At 37.9% G+C, this 20,637-nt stretch overlaps 1 protein-coding gene across 5 annotated transcripts in view; it reads right to left on the reverse strand.

Annotated features, from left to right (window-relative positions):
- The window catches only part of Mpp7 (MAGUK p55 scaffold protein 7), a 253,251-nt gene that overhangs the window by 172,290 nt on the left and 60,324 nt on the right, over nt 1–20,637 (reverse strand). For 4 of the 5 annotated variants that reach the window (XM_058580523.1, XM_046448366.2, XM_058580521.1 and 1 more), the window contains one exon: nt 5,388–5,545. The exons of the other annotated variant lie outside the window; for it this stretch is intronic. In XM_058580523.1, coding sequence (XP_058436506.1) covers nt 5,388–5,424 — 37 coding nt within the window. In that variant the 5' untranslated portion in view covers nt 5,425–5,545. The remainder of the gene's footprint in view (nt 1–5,387; nt 5,546–20,637) is intronic. 5 annotated transcript variants of the gene reach the window in all.

Genomic DNA, 20,637 nt, shown 5'->3' on the forward strand with positions numbered 1-20,637 from the left:
TTCTGTCAGGAATATATTCAGTAAGGCACCATTGATCATTTTTAAGTTGGGTATCATACAAAGAAAAATTTAATCAGAATTTCTGTGTGAAGTTGAATGCAGCTTACCTCCAAACTATCAAGAGTAAAATAATAAATAAGGATTGAATTGTTTTTCTCTTAAAGACCGTATTATATATGAAGAAGTGATCAAAGAGCAGACAGCCAGAAAATAAAAAAGTGTGTCAAGCAATTAATTAATAAAAAGATTATGGTTTTTCATGGGTTTTAAAATAATTATATGTATCTACTTTTCATTCTAAATGAATACTTTCAGCCTAAGAAAATCTACATAGCTTAATTCCATTTATAAAGTTCAACAATGAGCAAAATTAAACCATATTGACCTGGAATCATAAGCTATGCATTATGCATAGTGTGGAGTAGGAATCTTTTCCATTTTCCCTGCCCATCTCAAAGGAGGTCACCACTTAGAAGCAGTTGCTTTCAAGGTGTTCAATTTCTTAACCTAGGTGGTGGCCACATGGATGTTATGAACACTTTTAAAACTGCACTTGTAAAAGTTTTACATACGTTTCTGTACATATATTACGTTTCACATTATATGTTTATACAAATCATATTTAATGAAATTATAAAACTAAAACTAGCATGGGTGTTATGTGGGAAAGAAATGATTCCATAAGATTTTTTTAAAGTATGGCACCGTTACAGGAATAAAAATAATATCAACTCTCTAGCTGATGAAAGCTGTTTCCCATGGGTTAACAACTCTGATATTGCTAGATATGTAAACTGGACTTGAACTTAAGATTAAATAGACTTGTCATGGATAGGAGGGGCAAGTTTTTTAACTGCTACAGAAAGAATTTACAGACAAGCAAGAGAAAAAGGCTAGAATGATCCGTTTGCTAGAAGATCAGAGTTGGAAACTTCAGTCAGAATTTATATTAACTTGATATAGCTATAGCTGATCACACATAGAAATGTTCATTATATAGATGTGGAAATTTCTATACTATCTTTGTAAATTTTCTATAACTCTAAAATTACTACAAAATTGGTTTATTAAAAATTTCTTAAGATACTGGCCTTCTATTTATTTACTTATTAAATTTACTTATTAACTGTACATAAAAAAGTGGGATTCCTTATAATATATTCACACATGTACAAGCATAATTTAGTCAATTCTACTCTTTCTCCCCCTTTCCATTCCTCCTCCCTCCCTCTTTGAATCCCTTCTTTGACTCTACAGGGATAAGTGGAGGGAAGGAGAGGGAAAAGGGAGATACCAGGGAAAGAAATGGAGCACATTATATTATATGCATGTATGAATACATCACAATGAACCCCACTATTACCTATAACTATAATGCATTAGCAAAGCCAAGAAAAGATGTCTTAAGATAAAATCAGTGGACCATTAAAGTCAAGAAAGAGAACCCAGATCGAACGTGATGTTGATATGTGATAGAGGAGCTACTACAAATTTACGTGGAAAGAATGAAATGCTGGCACTACTGACAATCCATGAGAAAATAAAATTAGACTAACATTATATTAAATAATTGCCTCTATGCAGTTGGATTAAAATTCCAAATGTATAAAAACCACTTGCCATATACAAAATATATAACCTACGGCTGTGGCTGTGGCTCCATGGTAGGGTGCTTGCCTAGCATGTGTGAGGCACTGGGTTCAAATTATTAGAAGAATATGTATATGATCTTTGGACAGGAAAGGCCTACCTAGGCAAAAGAATTAAAAAAAAAAAAAACTAAAGATTGACTTTACTACATTAAAATTTTCAACTCTATGAAAGAAATTATACTATTTCAGGGGCAAAAAGGACAAACATTTGACCAGAAGAAATGGTGTACCGTCTCTAAGAACCAAAGAATATGTAAAATAAAAGTGAAGAAATTCTGCCAATAAATTAGAAAATGATAAGCCAATACCAAGATGGTAAAAGGATTTGAATACCTAAATCACCATTTAGGTCAGCTTTTTTGATGCTGTGACTAAAAAGTCCTGACCAAAACAATTTTAGAAGAGGAAAAGTTTTTTGGGAGGCTCATGGTTTCAGAGACCTCAGTCCACACAAAGCTGGTTCCATTCCTTGGAGCTTAAGGTGAGGCAGAACATCATGGTGGAAGAGTGTGGCAGAGTGAAGCGGCTCATATAATGATCAGGAAGGAGAAAGAGACCACTTGCCATATACAAAATATATAACCTAGGGCTCAGTGGTAGGGTGCTTGCCAAGCATGTGTGAGGCACTGGATTCAATTCTCAGCACCACATATAAATAAATGAAGGTCCATCAACAACTAATAAAATATTTTAAAATATATATATATAAAAAAAAGACATGCTCCCCCCCACAGTGACCCACATCTTCCAGCCACATCCTACCCAACATCACTTACCACTTAGTTAATCCATTCAGGGGATTAATTCACTGATTGGGTTAAGGCTCTCATAACCCAATCATTTCGCCTCTGAATGTTGTTGCATTGTTTTATACATGAGCCTTTGGGGGATGTCTCACATCCAAATCATAACAATCACAGAGGAATGAACAGGTATTTTCATTTGTTAAAATCCTCAATGTCAGTAGTAATGCACCTTTAACACTTAAAATACTGTTTTTACCATTAGGTGGTAAAAATTATAGAGGCTAAATATGCTGAATATCAGCAAGAATATGGGAGAAAGGAACTTTAATGCAGTGTCCATAAATCATTAACTGGTTTAACTAGTCTGGAGGATGATTTGATGGTACAATTTGATGGTATCGTTAAATGTGCACATCTTTTCTCCCAAAATATTTACAAAAGAAGCAGAACCAGGGTTTCATTAATAATAGTATGGTCCACTACCTTGTGATAGTATGAGAAACTATGAACTAGTTCAAAAGAATGAGGTAGATATATAGATGTGTATAGGAATAGATATATAGATAAATATACATAAACACACACACTTTTATAGTGACTATATACCACGGAAGTACCTCTCCAAGACATACTGCTTGATACAGAAAATAACAAGCCATAGCATATAAAAAAATCCATGACTTTAAAAAAATTCAAAACAATGTATTTATGTACACTCATATCTGATTAATTTTTTGTTAGTTCGTGGTTTTCTGGTGCTGGGGATCAAATGCAGGGCTTTCTGCATGCTAACGTGTGCTCTACCACTGAGCCACATCCAAACGATGTACGTGTTTAATGCATAGAAAATTCTTGGAAGCTTCTATCAAAATGACAAAGAGACTGGGGAAAGGTAGTTGTTACCATGTTGAACTTGTATAATTAATTCTTTCTTCTAAGTGAAATAAGTAGGAAGGGGAAGACTGAGGAGTGAATGGTAAAAGTGTTACATCGAAAGCATCTTCCCAAATAAGTACTGAGAGGTTGGGGCATGCTGTCCATTGGGTGCCATTCCGTCAGCTATACTCTGTTCTGCTGGAGACCTGATGAGGGGTCAACATCAACCATATTACTAAGCAACAGGGCTTATGGTAAAAATGACCCCAGATGGCCAAATGCATCTGGACAGGGAGGACCTATAAGGGAACTACAAACATCTGATGAGAATACCACACTTAGGCGCTCTCTTAAGTGCACTAACCTTGGAACAGTGTCTTCTGTGCCTGATTCCAACCCTACTGGGACATAGATCAAAAAATACCATAAAGCAGAATGTCAATCGGATGGTACTTTAGATACGCACTAAGTGAGATGGTATGTGTGGAAAAGCTCTTTGTAAATACTAAGTAGCCTGTGCCATTTTTCATGACTGACACCTAAACTGCCCAATAAACCATAAATACACCTTTTTTAATCATGTTTTGAGTTATATGTAAGCAAAACCACTTTGCATTCAGTTAAAATAACACTTTTTTTGATGAAAAGCAGGGCATAAAACACAACTATAGTAAATTTATGGTTCAAATAAATTTTATCTATAATTCTGAAACCACTATGGAAAGTTTAAATCATTCATTTTTATATAGAAGAACACAAATGTGAGAATATATAATAACTAAAAAGAGGAAAAAATTCCAAAGGAGCTGTTTTCCAAATTAATATCTTGACAAAGAAATATTTTATATAACTTAACAATCAAAATTTCTTCCTGACAAAAGCTAGTGTAAATCTATCTGGGGGGGAGGGGAATTCTTGATAGATAAAGATGAGACAAAACTTTCCAAACTGTTAGTATGGAAATGCCAGAAAATAGCAAAGAATGATATCTGCAAACTGTGCAAATAAAAATGCCAATGTAACATAATAACAACACAAAATTACATTTGTAACTCAGCTGTTTCTGAAGATAAAGAGCAGATGATTGGAATGGTATAGGCTGAAATAGCTATGTCAGCTGGTTGGAAAATAGGACCAGTAGGACCAAATTCAGCACAGCCAGTGTGACAGAGAGGAAATTTTTTTAGTCACAGTATGCCACCACTTCTTTCAAGGGGTCTTCAAAATGCAAAGCAGAGCCTTCAACCATGTGCACTTTTTGTTTTTTTTTTTTTTTGGTTATGGGGTTGAGAGGCGGGGAGGATACTGAGGATCTAACCCAGTCTCTCTCTCACACATGCTAAGCAAACGCTCTAGCCCTGAGAATGCCCTGGTCTCCCAGACACACATCCTTATAGGCATCCAGGGGAAAAATCACCATATCTGAGGAATACCAGAAGGACCTTCAAGGGGCATCTGCCACCCCCACTGCATTCCCTAAATTAGATCAGAAAGGGGCAATTTTACATTCACATATGGGATATTTTTTCTTTTCTTGGAAACTTCACTCTATGCATCTCTAAATCTTAGAAATGAAAAGATGAAATGTGTTTATGAGTTTTAATTGAATCCCTGAATGACCTCTATCAATTTAGAGATAGGCATCACGTCTGGAAAAAAATAGAGGAATGGAATAGGGAGGATGTTTTCTTCTTTAAAGAAAAAATAAAGTGAGAGGTCTGAAGCAAAGGCAGCAAAAAGTTTATGTCTGTTGTTAAATCTGTGTGGAGGGCAACACAGGTAGATATCATGGAATTTGCCAGAATTTTCTGTTTATTTAAAATACCTCATTTTTAAAAAGCAAACACACAGCACTACTCCAAAAGCAAGACAATGTGAGAACACCGACACAGAGCACCACAGGACACCATGACCTGGGTAGAGGAGCAGCCAGAGAGAGGCCTCCGGTAACTTTTCTACCAAGGACACGTCTAGGTTGGTTTCATGCCCCTCGTGTTGGTCACAAAGAAACAGGCATGAGCTGTTGGTGCTTTCTTACAGCAATGCTGCCTCTCAGCCCAAACAAGACTGGAGTAGGGGTGGAAGGAAATCGGCCCCTCTTGGCTTGGCATACCTGTGTCACTAGCAGATCCTGTGGACAGAGCTGGCATGATGCAGGCTGCGGGTGAGGGAACCCTCCACACACTTACGCCTCAGAAAGCCACGGGGAGCTCCAGTTCAATCGCCTGCAGCCACGCTGTTGCCCAGGATTTATATGTTTGTGAGCCCTTTCTAGAAAGAAAAGAAACGTTTAGATATTAAATATATATATATATATATATATATATATCATTAAAAGGCAACATTCAACAACTAATTCTAAATTCTTGTTACCACACACTACCAACGAGATCACAAGAATTCTAACAGAATTTCTTCTACAGACAACATGCAGATATTCAGTAAGAAAGCTTCTGATTCTGATGTGCAATTTCTAATTGAAAACAGGAATGCGCTTCAAGCATGTACCAAGGCTTCCTTAAAGATTTTTACATTTGGTCTGGGGGCCGCTGATGGGACAGATGGAGAACTTTAAGAAGCTTCTGTAAGTTGATGCCATTCGAAATTCCTTTCCTCTGTTATCATAATTCAAGCTATAATTCTTAAACGCATAACCAAGACCATATGAATTGTCAGCAACCTATAACTAATTATATTTTTTAAAAAGCTCATTCTAATATGATGACTACAAAGTTTTCTAACTGAAGTCTTGCGAAGAACCTTGAAAGGCTTTTTTTTTTTTTTTACTAAAATTGAAGCAAGAAATTATTACAGATTTCCAGAGTGTTAGTAATTTAAACTAAACTTAATGATCCAAGCTAATAAGTAAATTCTTTTAGTAAAAACTAGGCTTTGATGTATCTTGGAAAATGTCAACTTTTTTTTTTTTCCCAGTAACTATCCTAAGTTTATCCCAAAATAGGCAGTATAGGCAATATAGCATAACAGCTGAGCACCAGGGCTCTAGAGTTTGGTTTAATCTCTAATCCTGCTAGCTCTGTGATTTTGCACAAGTTTTTAATCTTATTAAATAAGGCTTAATTTCCTTACAAATGAAGATGATAATGCAGAACTGTTGATAATTAAATATGCTAAGACATACAATATAGTGTTTCATACACCGTAAACAAACAATAAATGTAATATGACCAGGGCTTTTTTAAAATTCAGGTAATCTAATTATAAAATTCAAACATAAAAGAAAGTAGCAAGATTAAAATTTACACTGACCTAACACCTAGAAGGAGGCCATGTGGTTTAAATTTGGATCACTGCTGCCTAATGATGGAAAATACACTCCATTTACACTTTTGTAGAACTCAGAACTACACAATGCACTTATGTTCATTTTCAAATGCTTTTGCCCCAAATCTCTATAACAAAGCCAGTCATTTGAAAGCATATTTTAACATATATAAGGACAACAGGAAAAACAGACACTGTAAACACTGGAAAAAGTAGCTCACTTTAATTCCTAAAACCTTTTAAAGTTGCTGATTCATATTACAGAATAAAGAAGAGTTTGCCAAATTTTACTTGAAAAAAATCCAACTGTAAAAATCCCATTAAAGCCTTCCAAATTAACTTTTTAATCGTCAAAGTGAAACTTAGTATAAAAAATTCACCAAATAGTCTTTCTTAGACTAAACTATCTGTTGTGATGTCTTGAAATCTGCTTCACATAACAAAGGTTCGTGTAGTTAAAAATGCACACAGATTCATACAAAGATGAGTGCTGATTAAAAATATGAGGGCAATTATTTTAAATACCAAATGAAAATATAAATCACTAAACTAAAAATTTTAAATGAGAGAAAAAAGACAAAGCAAAGTTTCATTAATGCTCAGCTCAGAAGATATTTTCCCAATGATTTTAAAAAGCAACTTTGCTTTGGTTGCATAAATTATTCCAATCAGGACTAAGATTCAACTACATGAAAATATTCCTTATATAAAGCAAGGGTAGAAATGAAATAATTCATACACAAAGCAAGTCCAAAATAGACTACATATAATTTAAAGACAGCAATCAATTAATGGACTTTTATTTGCTCAAAGGAAAAAGAAATTAAAAACAGTTAAAATTTGAAAAGCATATGCACATACATTTCTATCATTAGAGCAATATGTATGTATGTACATTGGCAGGCATTTGTTATATGTGCATGTGTGTCTAATTTAAGCTCTTTATGCCTTGAGAAAAGTCATAATTTGTATGGTATAGATTGCCACTGTAAGTATAGAAATGGATATATAATACACAATCAATACTATGCAACCTACAGTTTCCTTATGGTTTAAAGAATTTATAATATTTTGCTTTTATAATCCATATATATCATTTAAATTAATGTGCTTTTATCAAACAATTAAAATGTGAACAGTGGGGAACATTTCATTGCATTAATACTAAAGAAAACCTTAAAATCCACACCAAAACATCTGTTTGAGGAGATATTGCCACATGTAAAAGAATTTAATCTCTCTCATTTTTTTCATAATGAACATTCAGGGTAAATTTTTCCAAATCTGTGTATTTACTACACTGTAATTATCATCTAAGTATACATTCTGCCAAGTAATTATCTTCTCAGAACATACATGTAGATTTTTAAAATGGTTTGATAGAATCCTAATCAGCAAAATACTTAACATTTTGTAGAACAAAATGATGCTGGGTTTAACTTTCAAATTGAGTTAAATTTTTGTGTAACAACGTTATTTTCTTTGGCTAAATTTATTGAAAATGCTTTGGAATTTGTCAGAACCCAGCCATAATTATTACTGACTGTTGTATGGAATCGATTTACTACAATACAAAAATACCAGCTGTTACAGTATGTCCTGAGAGGGATTACTGAATATTCTTAAATTGAAGTTCAATCCATCTTTCCATAAAAAAGAGAAAGACCCAAAGCCAGGAACATAACAGCTGTATCAAGTACACCTGAAGCATTTACAATACCCAACAGAACTATTACAATCCTCCTTTTAAAAGGCTTATTTTTGAAATTTCATTATTCCAGTTGTACCTTGCTTCTATATATCACACTGTATCAGGTTCTTCTGGCATTGATCACGTGGAAACAGTGAACTACGAGAAGGTGTATGAGCTTTCAATGCTCAATTTCTACTGTCCCTGACTAACCCTCAATGCTCCTGTGCCACTCATGACATCTAGTGGCCAACTAGAGAAATGCAAGTATCTGGAACAGGAAGTGGTCTGCGTTTTCAGTAATTCAAGAATTTATTTCATTCCGTCCAGTGACATAGTCATTTGCATATTTTTTACTAATGTGAACACACACAGTTAATGAATACAAATAAGAAATTGAGAAATTTCCAAGCACATTCCCTTCTCAATTGGGGGAGGTGTTCAAGAATATGAAAACTTTTAATTAAATGTCATCACAAATAACCTCTTTAAGAATTGTATTAAGAGGCTATCACTTCACAAGACAACAACTATAATCAGAAATCCAACTGCAGATTTTTTCACAAGGTGAAAGTACTATAAAGTTGCATTTTTAAATAGCAATAAAATAACACAAAAAAATAAATTATCACAAATTTTTTCTTGAAAGTTCAATTTGAAAGATTCATTAGCTATATTTTCCAATGCAAGGGCAGACTGACATCTGTTAACTTTACTTGAATCTTCATAAATCCTATCTGTAAGAATATGAAGGAAGCAACATATAGCTAAATGGCATAAATCTGCTTACATGAAATAGTATTTATACCTTATATACTAGTGCTTCTCAAGGTGTGGTAGTCTCCAAGACCTTTCTAGAGGGCTTCTTGAGGTCAAATTATTTCTAGAAATATAGTGAGATGTTATCTGGCTTTTGCACTGTCAGTATGTGCACCATAGTAAGTGAGACCACTGGCACCTCAGCATGAATTAATACAGTGGCACTGAACTGAAGCTATTCATGGTTCACTTCCCAGTACTACAGGAGGGGTAGCGCAGGTGGGAGGGAGGAGGAAAAGGGTTGCTGTAGATTATCCTTAATGGAATAATGAAAATCAAAAATTAATGGACTATTAACTTATTTTTAATATTCTCTGTGATAAAATGGAAAGTACACATAAAGTACTATTGCTGGGAACAAAGCAAAGGCTAGCTCAAGAAACATTTGTGTAATGATTTCAGTTGTGAACTAGCTAGTCACTTTTTTCACGGGTGCTATTTTTACTTCAAAAGAGCAAATGAATGCTAAACCTTAGTAATTGTGCATTTGACAGACATTTCCTTGAACATGAATGAAATGAATCTGTAACTTCAAAGAAACTAACAGTATGTGTTGCTAATGATAAAACGTGAGCTTCCAAGCAAAAATTTTATAAAGTTTGCATCCACCAGAAATGGCCCTCTCTTTGCATGGTATGCACCAAGTTAACCAAAACAAATGCAAAATATAGGTAAATGAGTCTCCACTTTGCCTGGTTCTATCAGCGTTCCAAAACTCACAGGCTTTTCTGAGAAAATCAGTGGTGGTACTAACCAATGTGACTTTTTTTTTTTGATACTGCGGCAATATTTGGAAGACCTGTATAACTCAGTGAACTTACATTTTCCTATTTTCTAATAATACATTAGAAAATCATTAATGAATAGATTCATGTAAAGCACAAGATAGATTTAAAGTTCCAATACAATAAGTTTATTGATGTTTTCCAACTCTACACTGCAGCTTGTCCTGCCATGTGCCGTGTTTTGCTGTAATAGAAAAATATATCCACAATTGACTGAAGAGGCTACCAAAATCATCCTACAGTTCTGTGGTAGGTTGGCTTTCCTCATATCTTTCAACCAAAACACATGATACAAATTGAGCATAGACATAAATCAGAAAATAACTGTCTCCTGTTAAGCCAGGAATTAAATAAACTTGCAACTCACTAATGTTTTTTTGTTTGTTTCTTTTGTTTTGTTTTGTTTTGGTAGGGGAGAGTTATTTTTTATAAAAATGTTATTTGTGTTAACAAGTTTTAATATTTTTTTAAAAACTAAACCTAGTTAAATTTCCAGTGTTTAATATTGATCAATACAGCCCACATAATCAAACCTCTTTAGAGTCTTCAAATAACTTTTAAGAGTGTCAAAGATCTGGAATCCAAAAGTGTTGAGAATGGCTATTCTAAGCCAAATCCCAGCAAACATTTTCTGGGAAGGACCAGACAGGAAACACTTTGGGCTTTGTAACCCATATGGCTTCTGTCTCAGCATAAATAACAGGCATGTGAGCGTGACTATGTTCCCATAACCCATTCATAGCCAAAAATGGGGTGTGCTGACCACAGTTCTATATGCTTGCATCCTACCTGCCAGTGACTTCAAGATCTAAAAGCAACATGCTTGTAACATTTTTATTGGTTATCATGGAAATAATAATAATAGTGCAGTATAAAACCAGATGCAAAGTAAGAGGGATGGAATTTTTAAAGATGCACTTCCTAATCATCAACAAAATTAGAGTCCAATTTTGGCTATCCTAAGAATCTTGTGCTCACGGTCACTGTCCAGCATGCTAACAGAGGATCGCCCCGCATGTTGCTAACCCAAGAAGACATCCAAATTCAAAGTCTGAAGTACAGATTCTAATCAAGGCATATCACTTTCACACAACTGTAAAGTAGAAAAGTGAAATTTTATGAAGTGAATTATCCTAAGTTGAGAATTATCTGTATATGTAGGAACCTTTAAAATCTGCTTACAGCTGCCAAAGTGTTCAGATGTTGTTTGTAAGAAAATATGCCTTATACAACCCAAACCCAAAATCCTAGTTTTAAGGGGGAAAAAAGGAACAACTGTGAAAGATTAAAATGCCCCACATTTTTACAAACTCAACAGGGTTCAAGTGTTATGGAATGTGAAACTAACGTATCTTCTTCCCACAAATGGAAAGGGAAATACCAAAGCAACAGAAGAGAAGCATCTCATCCAAAGAATCCTATAAAGTTTTAAAGACTGAAAGGAGGAAAGGGAGGATAAGCTGCTTTATAAACTTAAGAGACCCAGGTTTTCACAGGAAAATCAACCAGGAGCCCTGGTCCACTCACGAGGAAGGTCATCCACTAGGAGCGCTTTCCGGAGAAGGCCCACACTGCCTGCCTCGTTCAGCTGTCCTTCCTGGAAGCAGAGATGGAATGGATGACCTCCAGCACAGCAGCCAGTGCACGAGGACTCCAGTTTTCCCCTCTCTTCAAACAATAGTATCTACAGTGCTGTGCCCACCCACCACCTCCTCACCAGACCACTGTCACTGGTTCACTTCCTACCACCTCGTACTAGAATGTCTCGGCTTCTTCTTCAAGATCACCCTGTTAGCCATCAATGACTGCTATTTTCACTGTGCCATGCCTTCCTCTAATTTTGGCTTTTTTCTTCATTGTTGGGGGCAGGGAAGAATGATACAGCTCTTTTGTGACATTTTCTTTGAATAATTCTCAATTCCAGATCCATCTCAGCATTCTACTGGCATTCTGTTAGATCCTCTCTAGTGGAGAAACCAATTTTTACAACCATTTTTTATAATTAAGGTACACAAATGTAATTTTATGTTTTGTTCAACTTATATCCCTCATAAGATTTCCTTGAAGATGGAACCTATGTTACACACCCTTAAAAACTGCACAATGGTCCTTCTATGATCTGGATGTTTTGCGCATGGTCCCCGAGTGTTCACGTGATAGAAGCTTGTTCCCCACGTGGATGTATGAAGCAGTAGAACATTTAAGAGGTATTTGCCTCGTGGAGATAATTAGGTCATTCATTAGGGGCATCACCCTTGGAAGCGATCAATATTGGTTTCTTATAGTGAGTGACTTCCCATAGGAAGAGGTTATGATAAAGCAAGCCCACCAGAGGCTGAAATGTAACCAATACTGTGAGGTAAATGAAACTATTTACTTTATAGAGCACCTGGCTTTAGGTAATTTGATATAGCAACACATAACACAAGGACCTGGACCATTTATAAATACTTCAATAAATGGCCAACTCCAACCTTCCAAAACCTTTATCTTTCAGGTCAAAGTGGCCTCATTCTTTTGCTTATGGGGAGTTAGTACAGCAGAATATAATAGCACAGATTTTGAAATCAGACAGACCTAAGATCATATCCCAGCTCTGCCTTACTTACTATAGGTCCTTGGCCAAGCAACTTAATGAAATGAAATTATGCCTATATAATAGTAAGTCAAGAATTTGTCGTCAAGCCAGAGGGGAGGAGCTGGGCCGCCGCCAGCGCCCGGAGCAGGCCAAGTGGCTCGCCAGCGTGGTGACCGCGTGACCCCAATTGGAGAGGGGGCAGAGCGGAGCCGCCACCCGCACCCGCAAGGTGGGCAGACCCGCGACCCAGTGGTACATGGGCGTGGTAGGAGGGGCAGGGCAGAGCCGCTGTTCGCGCTTGCAAGGTAAACAGACCTGTGACAGCCTGGCGGGTCAGGCCCAGTGGCCTGCCAGGGTGGTACACACGTCACCCCAACTGGAGTAGGGGCAGAGCAGATCCTGCTCCCACGCCCGGATCAGGCCCTGCCGGTGTGGTGGCCACGTGACCCCAATTGGAGTAGGGGCGGAGCGGAACCGCCACCCGTGCCCGCAGGGTGAGCAGACCTGTGACCAACCTGCAGATCAGGCCCAGGGGTCCGCAGGCGTGGTAGGAGGGGCAGGGCAGATCCGCCGCCCGCACCTCCAAGGTAGGCAGACCTGCAACAGACCGGCGGATCAGGCCCAGGAGCCTGCCGGCATGGTACACACACCACCCTAATTGGAGTAGGGGCAGAGCAGAGTCGCCGCCCATGCCAGGAACAGACCCAGGGTCCTGCAGGCGGGGTAGTCACGACACCCCAATTGGAGTAGGGGCAGAGCAGAGCATCCACCCGTGCCCGAAAGGTGGGCAGATCTGCGACCGACCAGCGGGACAGGCCCAGTGGCCTGCCGGTACGACAGACACGTCACCCCATTTGGAGTAGGGGCAGAGTAGAGCCGCCGCCCGCGCCTGCAGGGTAGGCAAACCTGCAACCGACCGGCGGATCAGGCCCGGTGGCCTGCCGGCGTGGTACATTCGTCACCCAAATTGGAGTAGGGGCAGAACAGAGCCGCCGCCAGCGCCCAGAACAGGCCCAGTGACCTGCCGGCGTGGTAGCCACGACACCCCAATTGGAATAAGGAGAGAGCAGAGCCGCCGCCCGCGGCTGCAGGAAATATACGCAACCAGTATGAAAAGACAAGGAAAGAAAAGACCACAAGCAATGCAGGTCAACGCAACTTTAGAAGAAGTAACAGCTGCAGCAGATGGAATGTCAGATAAAGAATTCAGGATATACATGCTTCAGACGATCTGGAGTATCAAGGAAGACATTAGACAGCAAAATCAGACAATGAAAGATCACTTCGACAATGAATTACGCAAACAAATCCAGGAAGCAAAGGATCAACTATACAGGGAGATAGAGGTTATAAAAAACAAACAAACAGAAATCCTAGAAATGCAGGAAGCAATAAACCAACTTAAAAACTCAATGGAGAATACTACCAGCAGAGTAGAACACTTAGAAGATAGAACATCAGACAATGAAGACAAAGTATTTCAACTGGAAAAGAACATAGACAGCTCAGCAAGACTGTTAAGAAACCATGAACAGAACATCCAAGAAATATGGGATAACATTAAGAGACCAAACTTAAGAGTCATTGGGATACAGGAAGGTACAGAGCTCCAAACCAAAGGAACGAGCAGTCTATTCAATGAAATAATACGAGAAAACTTCCCAGACTTGAAGAATGAGACAGAATCCCAAATCCTAGAAGTCTACAGGATGCCGAATGTGCAAAATCATAAGAGACCTAGACACATTATAATGAAGATGCCCAACATACAGAATAAGGAGAGAATTTTAAAAGCTACAAGAGAAAGGAAGCAGATTATATTTAGGGGTAAGCCAATCAGGATAACAGCTGATCTTTCAACACCGACTCTGAAAGCTAGAAGATCCTGGAATAACATATTTCAAACACTGAAAGAAAATGGGTTCCAACCAAGAATTGTGTATCCAGCGAAATTAAGCTTCAGGATGGAGGATGACATTAAAACCTTCCACGATAAACAAAAGTTAAAAGAATTTTCAGCTAGAAAACCATCTCTTCAAAACATCCTCGCCAAAACATTACAGGAAGAGGAAATGGAAAATAACAATGAAAACCAACAGTGGGAGGTAGGACAGTAAAGGGGGGGGGAATAATCAAAGAGGAAAACAAACCATGTTTAGTAACAGAAATAAACAAATATGGCTGGAAGAACAACCCATATCTCAATAATAACCCTAAATGTTAATGGCTTAAACTCACCAATTAAGAGACACAGGCTAGTAGAATGGATCACAAAACAAGACCCAACAATATGCTGCCTACAGGAGACGCATTTGATAGGAAAAGACATACATAGGCTGAAGGTGAAAGGTTGGGAAAAATCATATCACTCATATGGACTTCGGAAACAAGCAGGAGTGTCCATACTCATATCAAATAAAATAGATTTCAAGCCAAAGTTAATCAAAAGGGATAAAGAGGGACACTACATACTGCTTAAGGGAACCATACACCAACAAGACATAACAATCATAAATATTTATGCCCCAAACAATGGTGCAGCTATGTTCGTCAAACAAACTCTTCTCAAGTTCAAGAGTCTAATAGACCACCATACCATTATCATGGGAGACTTCAACACACCTCTCTCACCACTGGACAGATCTTCCAAACAAAAGTTGAATAAGGAAACTATAGAACTCAATAACACTATTAATAACCTAGACTTAATTGACATATATAGAATATACCACCCAACATCAAGCAGTTACACTTTTTTCTCAGCAGCACATGGATCCTTCTCAAAAATAGATCATATATTATGTCACAGGGCAACTCTTAGACAATATAAAGGAGTAGAGATAATACCATGCATCTTATCTGATCATAATGGAATGAAACTGAAAATCAACGATAAAAGAAGGAAGGAAAAAGCATACATCACTTGGAGAATGAACAATAGGTTACTGAATGATCAATGGGTTATAGAAGACATCAAGGAGGAAATTAAAAAATTCTTAGAGATAAATGAAAACACAGACACAACATATCGGAATCTATGGGACACATTGAAAGCAGTTCTAAGAGGAAAATTCATTGCTTGGAGTTCATTCCTTAAAAAAAGAAAAAACCAACAAATAAATGATCTCATACTTCATCTCAAAATCCTTGAAAAAGAAGAGCAAAACAACAGCAAAAGAAGTAGAAGGCAAGAAATAATTAAAATCAGAGCTGAAATTAATGAAATCGAAACAAAAGAAACAATTGAAAAAATTGACAAAACTAAAAGTTGGTTCTTTGAAAAAATAAACAAAATCGACAGACCCTTAGCCATGCTAGCGAAGAGAAGAAGAGAGAGAACTCAAATTACTAGCATACGGGATGAAAAAGGCAATATCACAACAGACACTTCAGAAATACAGAAGATAATCAAAAACTATTTTGAATCCTTATACTCCAATAAATTAGAAGATAGTGAAGGCATAGATAAATTTCTTAAGTCATATGATCTGCCCAGATTGAGTCAGGAGGATATAGAAAACCTAAACAGACCAATATCAATTGAGGAAATAGAAGAAACCATCAAAAGACTACCAACTAAGAAAAGCCCAGGACCGGATGGGTATACAGCAGAATTTTACAAAACCTTTAAAGAAGAACTAATACCAATACTTTTCAAGCTACTTCAGGAAATAGAAAAGGAGGGAGAACTTCCAAATTCATTCTATGAGGCCAACATCACCCTGATACCTAAACCAGACAAAGACACTTCAAAGAAAGAAAACTACAGACCAATATCTCTAATGAACCTAGATGCAAAAATCCTCAATAAAATTCTGGCGAATCGGATACAAAAACATATCAAAAAAATTGTACACCATGATCAAGTAGGATTCATCCCTGGGATGCAAGGCTGGTTCAATATATGGAAATCAATAAATGTTATTCACCACATCAATAGACTTAAAAATAAGAACCATATGATCATCTCGATAGATGCGGAAAAAGCATTCGACAAAGTACAGCATCCCTTTATGTTCAAAACTCTAGAAAAACTAGGGATAACAGGAACATACCTCAATATTGTAAAAGCAATCTATGCTAAGCCTCAGGCTAGCATCATTCTGAATGGAGAAAAACTGAAGGCATTCCCTCTAAAATCTGGAACAAGACAGGGATGCCCTCTCTCTCCACTTCTCTTCAACATAGTTCTCGAAACACTGGCCAGAGCAATTAGACAGACGAAAGAAATTAAAGGCATAAAAATAGGAAAACAAGAACTTAAATTATCACTATTTGCAGATGATATGATTCTATACCTAGCAGACCCAAAAGGCTCTACAAAGAAACTATTAGAGCTAATAAATGAATTCAGCAAAGTGGCAGGATATAAAATCAACACACATAAATCAAAGGCATTCCTGTATATCAGCGACAAATCCTCTGAAATGGAAGTGAGGACAACCACTCCATTCAAAATATCTTCAAAAAAAATAGAATACTTGGGAATCAACCTAACAAAAGAGGTGAAAGACTTATACAATGAAAACTACAGAACCCTAAAGAGAGAAATAGAAGAAGATCTTAGAAGATGGAAAAATATACCCTGTTCATGGATAGGCAGAACTAACATCATCAAAATGGCGATATTACCAAAAGTTCTCTATAGGTTTAATGCAATGCCAATCAAAATCCCAATGGCATTTCTTGTAGAAATAGAGAAAGCAATCATGAAATTCATATGGAAAAATAAAAGACCCAGAATAGCAAAAACAATGCTAAGCAGGAAGTGTGAATCAGGCGGTATAGCGATAGCAGACTTCAAACTATACTACAGAGCAATAGTAACAAAAACAGCATGGTACTGGTACCAAAACAGGTGGGTGGACCAATGGTACAGAATAGAGGACACAGAAACCAATCCACAAAACTACAACTATCTTATATTTGATAAAGGGGCTAAAAGCATGCAATGGAGGAAGGATAGCATCTTCAACAAATGGTGCTGGGAAAACTGGAAATCCATATGCAACAAAATGAAACTGAATCCCTTTCTCTCGCCATGCACAAAAGTTAATTCAAAATGGATCAAGGAGCTTGATATCAAATCAGAGACGCGCCGTCTGATAGAAGAAAAAGTTGGCTACGATCTACATTCGGTGGGGTCGGGCTCCAAATTCCTCAATAGGACACCCATAGCACAAAAGTTAATAACTAGAATCAACAAATGGGACTTGCTCAAGCTTAAAAGTTTTTTCTCAGCAAAAGAAACAATAAGAGAGGTAAATAGGGAGCCTACACCCTGGGAACAAATCTTTACTCCTCACACTTCAGATAGAGCCCTAATATCCAGAGTATACAAAGAACTCAAAAAATTAGACAATAAGAGAACAAACAACCCAATCAACAAATGGGCCAAGGACCTGAACAGACACTTCTCAGAGGAGTACATACAGTCAATCAACAAGTACATGAAAAAATGCTCACCATCTCTAGCTGTCAGAGAAATGCAAATCAAAACCACCCTAAGGTACCATCTCACTCCAGTAAGATTGGCAGCCATTATGAAGTCAAACAACAACAAGTGCTGGCGAGGATGTGGGGAAAAGGGTACACTTGTACATTGCTGGTGGGACTGCAAATTGGTGCAGCCAATTTGGAAAGCAGTATGGAGATTTCTTGGAAAGCTGGGAATGGAGCCACCATTTGACCCAGCTATTCCCCTTCTTGGTCTATTCCCTAAAGACCTAAAAAGAGCATGCTACAGGGACACTGCTACATCGATGTTCATAGCAGCACAGTTCACAATAGCAAGACTGTGGAACCAACCTAGATGCCCTTCAATGGATGAATGGATAAAAAAAATGTGGCATTTATACACAATGGAGTATTACTCTGCATTAAAAAATGACAAAATCATAGAATTTACAGGGAAATGGATGGCATTAGAGCAGATTGTGCTAAGTGAAGCTAGCCAATCCCTAAAAAACAAATGCCAAATGTCTTCTTTGATATAAGGAGAGTAACTAAGATCAGAGTAGGGACGAAGAGCAGGAGAAGAAGATTAACATTTAACAGGGATGAGAGGTGGGAGGGAAAGGGAGAGAGAAGGGAAATTGCACGGTAATGGAAGGAGACCCTCAGGGTTATACAGTGGAGGGGGTAGAGAGAGAGGAGGGGAGGGGAGGGGAGAGGTGGGGAGGGGGGAGGGTGGAGGATGGGAAAGGCAGCGGAGCACAACAGACACTAGTATGGCAATATGTAAATCAATGGATGTGTAACTGATGTGATTCTGCAATCTGTGTATGGGGTGAAGGTGGGAGTTCATAACCCACTTGAATCAAAGTGTGGAATATGATATGTCAAGAAATTTGTAATGTTTTGAACAACCCACAATAAAAAATTTAAAAAAAAATAAGCTGCATTAAGTTGCATAGATAAGTCATTAACTTTGAGCAAGTGGGGATAGTAACCTGACCTGATTGTGTTTTGAGAAAGTTACCCTGAACACTGTGAAGAGAATGGATTGTTGCAGAGAGAATAAGGGAACTGCTTTAAAAAAATTAAAAAGTATGGGGTACAGAGAGGTGAGGGGAGGGGAGGGGAGGGGGGATAGGAAGGGGACAGGAAGGGCAGCAGAATACAACAGACACTAGTATGGCAGTATGTATAAACATGGCTGTATAACCAATGTGATCTTGCAATCTGTACACGTGAGAATAATAAGAATTCATACCCCATTTGAATCAAATGTATGATATATGATATGTCAAGATCAATGTAATGTTTTGAGCAACTAATAAATTTCTGATGTAAAAAAAAAAAATAGTAAGTCAACAGATGATAATTTCTATTAACACTTTCCAATCTCATTTTCACCACTATTTCCCACTTCCTCGAATCTAGCAAATTTTTAGAGATCCTTTGATGAAAAGAATACATGCTTTGATAGGAAACAGACCTTAGTTTTAAAATGTGAATTTGGGGCATAGTGGCTCACACCTGTGTTGGGAGTCGCCCTGCTCCAAAGACTAACTTCCTCATCCCCCGAGAAGAGCTGTCCAATGGTGAGCCCTGCTGGCTCATATGATCCTTACCCATCAATCAGACTAGCCCTGCTGGCTCACATGATCCTTACGCACCAATCAGACTAGCCCTGCTGGCTCACATGATCCTTACCCACCAATCAGAAAGCACCCCATGCCAACTGTCAATCCGTTCAACCATTAAACTGTCATAACTGTCAAACCACACCCGGCTCTATAAATATGCAGAGCTGTTCCTCAGTAAACGGGCATTTTCTCCCACGACGAGCCTTGTTCATTCTTTCAACCTGCAATCCCAACTGCTTGGGAAGCTGAAGCATGAGAATCACAAGTTCAAGGACATCTAGGCAACTTATTGATATCCTATCTCAAAATAAAAAATAATAGGGGCTGGAGACACAGCTTGTTGGGAGTCACCCCAGCTCCAAAGACTAACTTCCCCATCCCCCAAGAAGAGCTGTCCAATGGTGAACTCTGGTGGCTCACATGATCCTGCCATCCAATGGTGAGCCCTGCTGGCTCACATGATCCTTACCCACCAATCAGACTAGCCCTGCTGGCTCACATGATCCTTACCCACCAATCAAAAAGCACCCCATGCCAACTGTCAAACCCTTCAACCATTAAAGTGTCATAACTGTCAAACCACCCCCGGCTCTATAAATATGCAGAGCTGTTCCTCAATAAATGGGCATTTTCTCCGACAGCAATCCTTGATCGTTCTTTCACAGCTTAGTAGTAGAGCACCCGTGGGTTCAATCCTCAGTACTGGAAAAAAACGGACTCTACCACTTATTACATGTACAAGTTACAAAATATGAAAGGTTAGAAACCATATAAAATCATTTAGAATATACATAGGAATGGTGGTGATGGCTTTCATTTTCTAAGTACATACAATTCCCAGACATTAGCTTAAAAACTCAACATATATTGTTGAATTCTCATAATAATCTTGTTTAGAAAACACAATTTCATGTCTTACAGATGAGGAAACTGAATTTTGAGAAATTTGCGAAATGCAGCAGCTGGTTATCCTCAGAGAAATCTAGATATGTTGTTAGGAAAGGGACCTTATGAGGATCAGCAGCAACAAATTGCATATGATCCTGGCGTATACGCACAAATTGCTGCAGATGCAATTAAGGCATGGAAGACTTTACAAGGACATGGAGGTTTAC

Source organism: Marmota monax, unplaced genomic scaffold, assembly GCF_021218885.2.
Source record: "Marmota monax isolate L192 unplaced genomic scaffold, Marmota_monax_Labrador192_F-V1.1 WCK01_AAM20220418_F8-fsc00066, whole genome shotgun sequence".
NCBI lineage: Eukaryota > Metazoa > Chordata > Mammalia > Rodentia > Sciuridae > Marmota > Marmota monax.